Source organism: Grammomys surdaster, unplaced genomic scaffold (assembly GCF_004785775.1).
Source record: "Grammomys surdaster isolate TR1022 unplaced genomic scaffold, NIH_TR_1.0 110791, whole genome shotgun sequence".
NCBI classification, from domain to species: Eukaryota; Metazoa; Chordata; class Mammalia; order Rodentia; family Muridae; genus Grammomys; species Grammomys surdaster.
The window spans coordinates 2376-6973 of NW_021611235.1; the positions used below are offsets into that span (position 1 = coordinate 2376).

At 36.8% G+C, this 4598-nt stretch overlaps 1 protein-coding gene across 1 annotated transcript; it reads left to right on the forward strand.

The window, feature by feature from the left end:
- Window positions 1–224: 224 nt before the first annotated feature.
- On the forward strand, window positions 225–4593 carry LOC114635523 (vomeronasal type-2 receptor 1; the record flags this gene model as incomplete). The annotated part of the gene is made up of 3 exons (XM_028784067.1): window positions 225–456; window positions 2138–2261; window positions 3656–4593. Coding segments are annotated over exons 1-3 (1290 nt in total), but the record flags the coding sequence as incomplete, so codon positions are not given.
- Window positions 4594–4598: the final 5 nt, after the last annotated feature.

Sequence of the window (4598 nt, forward strand, 5' to 3'; positions counted from 1 at the left end):
GCACTGTAATTTTATGAATTAAATATGTATTTGAAATGATTTTCTATATAACTATTTTTAGACCATTGAATTTTTACAAAATGTTTTCTTCTTCTTCTTCTTCTTCTTCTTCTTCTTCTTCTTCTTCTTCTTCTTCTTCTTCTTCCTCTTCCTCTTCCTCTTCCTCTTCCTCTTCCTCTTCCTCTTCCTCTTCTTCTTCTTCTTCAACTTTGTGTTACTTTCCAGCTAATGTACTATATGAGGCAAGTTAAATTTAAGTCACATGAGGAAAAATGGATAGTTCTGAATGACAATGGAGATTTGGGATTTGGACACTATGATATCCTAAACTGGCAATTAAATGATATGGGCGAAATTTCCTTTGTGACAGTTGGGAGATATAATTTCGGAACTCAAATGTTTGAGCTCATTATTCCAATGAATTCTACAATATTTTGGAACACTGAGTCATCAAGGGTGAGTTGATCTGATATATTATTTTCTTTATATTTATAGAAGTTTATGTATTTTAAAGATAACAGTGAAATGTTAAAATCTGATCTGATATATTATTTTCTTTATATTTATAGAAGTTTATATATTTTAAAGATAACAATGAAATGTTAAAATCTGAGAAATTATTTGAATTATAAACCAGTATTTAAAAATATAACATGATTCATATTTTTAACTTTTGGAATATTTTCTTGGATTTTAGTATTAACCATTAGTTTCAGTATGTTACCTTCTCAAGTACTCTGACCATAGTTATTTTTGACCTTCTTGGTTTTATTTCATTTTTCTATTTATGTAGTGGTGAGGAATGTGTATGGGTATGTATAATATGAGCTTTATGGGTTCAACCCAGGTGGGATCCCATTGCTGGGAGAGGGAAGTGGGTACCAGGTCCACCACTAATGAAAGTATTATTGCAATTGCTGGCAAAAAGAATATCAATTTTCTTCAATTGAATGTTACTGGCTATATAAACCACACTTCAGGGTAGGTCCCATGTCCAGAAATAGTTGACTAATACAAAATGAATTCCTGAGTGTGTGTGTGTGTGTTTAGGCAGTTGTTTTGTTTTGGAATTTATTTTGTTTTATTATATATTTTAAAAGATTTATTTATTTATTTATTTTATGTATATATGAGTACACTGTTTGCTATCTTCAGACACACCAGAAGAAGGCATCAGATTCCATTACAGATGGTTGTGAAGCACCATGTGGTTGTTGGGAATTGAACCCAGGACCTCTGGAAGAGCAGCTAGTGCTCTTAACCACTGGGTCATCTTTCCAGCCCATCTTACTATATTTTGTTTGCTTGTTTCACTTTTTGCTTTTTTTATTTTGTTTTTTCATTTCTTAAGAAAGGGGGAGAAGAAAAAAACATGAGGATACATGGGTAGGGAGAAGGGAAAGATCTAGGAAGAGATGAGAGGGGTAGAAAAAGACTATCAAAATATACTATATGAAAAGTTTAAGTCAAAAAGAAGCACTTTCTTATCCCTAGAATATGATTTAAATTTATTTGTGAACATCACCTTTAATCAGAATTTCAAAGTATACATCTTTGTAAAATATATGCTATGAAAGGAGGGTTGTGTTTGAGATGAAAATTTATAAATTGACTTAGCAAGAAAATATTTCTGGACTATTCTTCTTGTGTAATTCTGTTACGTCTTTTACATTTTTTCCCCTGGAACTGACTTAATTTTTTTTTTACCATTTATAAAACATCTTTAATTTTAATGTTATGGTGGGGTGATTATGCTGAGAGAAAATGTGTTTCAGGTTTTCAGGAAGATTATTATAGGGTTAAATTCTTTTAAACAGGAACAGACTAAGCAAACTGTCCCATCTGCAGCATCTCATGTGACATTACTTTATTCTTGATCACCAAGATGACAAAGAACTGTTACTACACTTAGCTTGGCAATTCCAGAGTCAATCGAAAGATTGTTCTTTAGCCGAAGTTCTTTTTAGGCTCTCCATGTTGTCCTGCTTCGTTTGTTGTCTTTGCTCAGTACCCTTGGCTGATCTCTTCTATTATTAGGACATAAGTCTCCATGGAAAAATAACCCAGCACTTTGAACATTTCACAAGTGGGAAAGTTTTGAGGATTTTAAAATATCTACTATCTTTGTCTTTGCTAGCGTCCAGATTCATTCTGCACACAAGTGTGTCCTCCAGGGACCCGGAAGGGGATTCGCCAGGGGCAACCCATATGCTGCTTTGATTGCATACCATGTGCTGATGGATATGTGTCAGAGAAACCAGGTAGTGATGGACACTTTTGCATTGATAATAATACAGTTAAACAAACCAAGGGATGTTAAGAGAACTTCCTATAAATCTTTATAAGCATAATATAACAAAAATTCATGAAACCCATAAAATATTCCTCTGTGCAGTGTGAATAAAGGAAAATATGAGTTTTTACTTCTGATATAAGACAAAACCTACCACCATGAAGTTTATAAAGAAACACCCAACAAAATAAATAAAATGGGAAATACAAATAAATTCATAAAATCTTCAAATTACTTGCTATTTTAAAGTAGATCCAGCATTTATTGTAGTTGGGAAAAGGTCACCCTATTGTGTTAAGGTTCTAAGCACTGAAAACGCATGCTATGCACAGTGGCTGCAGAATGAACTGCTATGACAGTCTGCTCGGTTGCTAATCTCCAGAGGTGACTTAGGCAGGCTTGGTATTGTGTATGGTGTTGAACTAGGTTTATTTATATTTCCATTTGGCTTTTGGTTGAAGAACCAAAAATGTACTTGTCTTTTGTCACATAGACCTCAGAGTAATTGTGTAAAAAATGGTAAAATGGTCTATGATAGAAAGCAAGCACCTTGTAACCTATACAACTCCCTGGCAACAGCTCCCCCAGGGTCCACACAGAATTCTACTCAGAGATGTCCAGACCAGGAGACAGAGTGGTTGAAAGCAAACACCACTCTTTACCTGATTTTTAAAGTTAACACTGAATGGACCCATTCCATCATATACCATAACCTCACCTCAACTAGCTTTTCCTTGTTCACCAATGCTTCTTCTAAGAGCCTCCTGCCAGACTTAGCCTTCTTAGCCTACGGAACATGGTTGGTGGTTTTGATTTTTTCCCCCATCATCATCCTCATCACTCATTGGAATGAACATCTGTAGTTGGGGACATTTGGGTGGGCACATGCATGATTCTCCTCCATGAGGGATATTGGATGAGAGACTGAAAACACAAGGTGTTTGATCAGCTGTGTCCCAGTCATTTGGGTCATTTACCTCAGAAGCTGTGCCTTTCTTATTCCTGGGCTGTTCTAGACTTGATAAAGGCACAGATAGATAGTTCTTCAATAGAGAGTTAGAGGAGAAAACTACAGTTAATCACTGGAGAAGACCAATTCAAGAAAGACTCAAATTGAGAAGAAATGTTCAAGTTCTGAAGTTGAAAACAACCCTCAATCTGTCACCGCATTTATAGATGCCAAGAATATTTTCCCACTATTAAATATAAGATATTATATTATATTATTTTATAATATAAGATATTATAAAAGATTTCCAGTAAACTTTGTTCAGGTATTTAATTGGCTTAGACTGTTCACAGTCAAAAGTGACAACTGGTTCCTTTGAAGTCAATAGTCAATTCTGTGTTCTTTCCTAATAGGTCAAAGGGAATGTGATCCATGCAGTGAAGATGACTGGTCCAATGCAGAGAAGAGCAAGTGTGTGCCAAAGCTTGTGGAATTCCTCGCTTATGAGGAGGCCCTGGGGTTCACCCTCGTCATCCTTTCCATCTTTGGGGCACTTGTGGTCTTGGCAGTCACTGTTGTGTATGTAATCCACAGGCACACTCCATTGGTGAAAGCCAATGACCGAGAGCTGAGCTTCCTCATTCAGATGTCTCTGGTTATCACGGTGCTGTCATCCATGCTGTTCATAGGCAAGCCATGTAACTGGACCTGCATGGCCCGCCAGGTCACTCTGGCACTGGGCTTTTGCCTTTGTCTGTCTTCCATTCTTGGAAAGACTATTTCACTCTTTTTTGCTTACAGGATTTCTGTATCCAAAACCCGGCTTATATCTATGCACCCTGTTTTTCGAAAATTAATTGTACTCATCTGTGTTGTAGGGGAGATTGGTGTATGTGCAGCTTACTTGGTGTTGGACCCTCCAAGGATGTTCAAGAACATTGAAATTCAAAATGTAAAGATCATCTTTGAATGCAATGAAGGTTCTATAGAGTTTCTGTGCTCCATATTTGGGTTTGATGTTCTTCTGGCTCTGCTGTGTTTTCTTACAACCTTTGTGGCTCGCCAGCTGCCAGATAACTATTATGAAGGGAAGTGCATCACTTTTGGGATGCTGGTCTTTTTTATTGTCTGGATCTCTTTTGTCCCTGCTTACTTGAGCACCAAAGGCAAATTCAAAGTGGCTGTGGAAATATTTGCCATTTTGGCATCCAGCTATGGCTTGTTAGGCTGTCTATTTCTTCCCAAGTGTTTCATTATCTTGCTGAGGCCAAAGAGGAACACTGATGAAACTGTTGGTGGAAGAGTCCCCACTGTTGACAGGAGCATCCAGCTGACCTCAGCTTCTGTGAGCAGTGA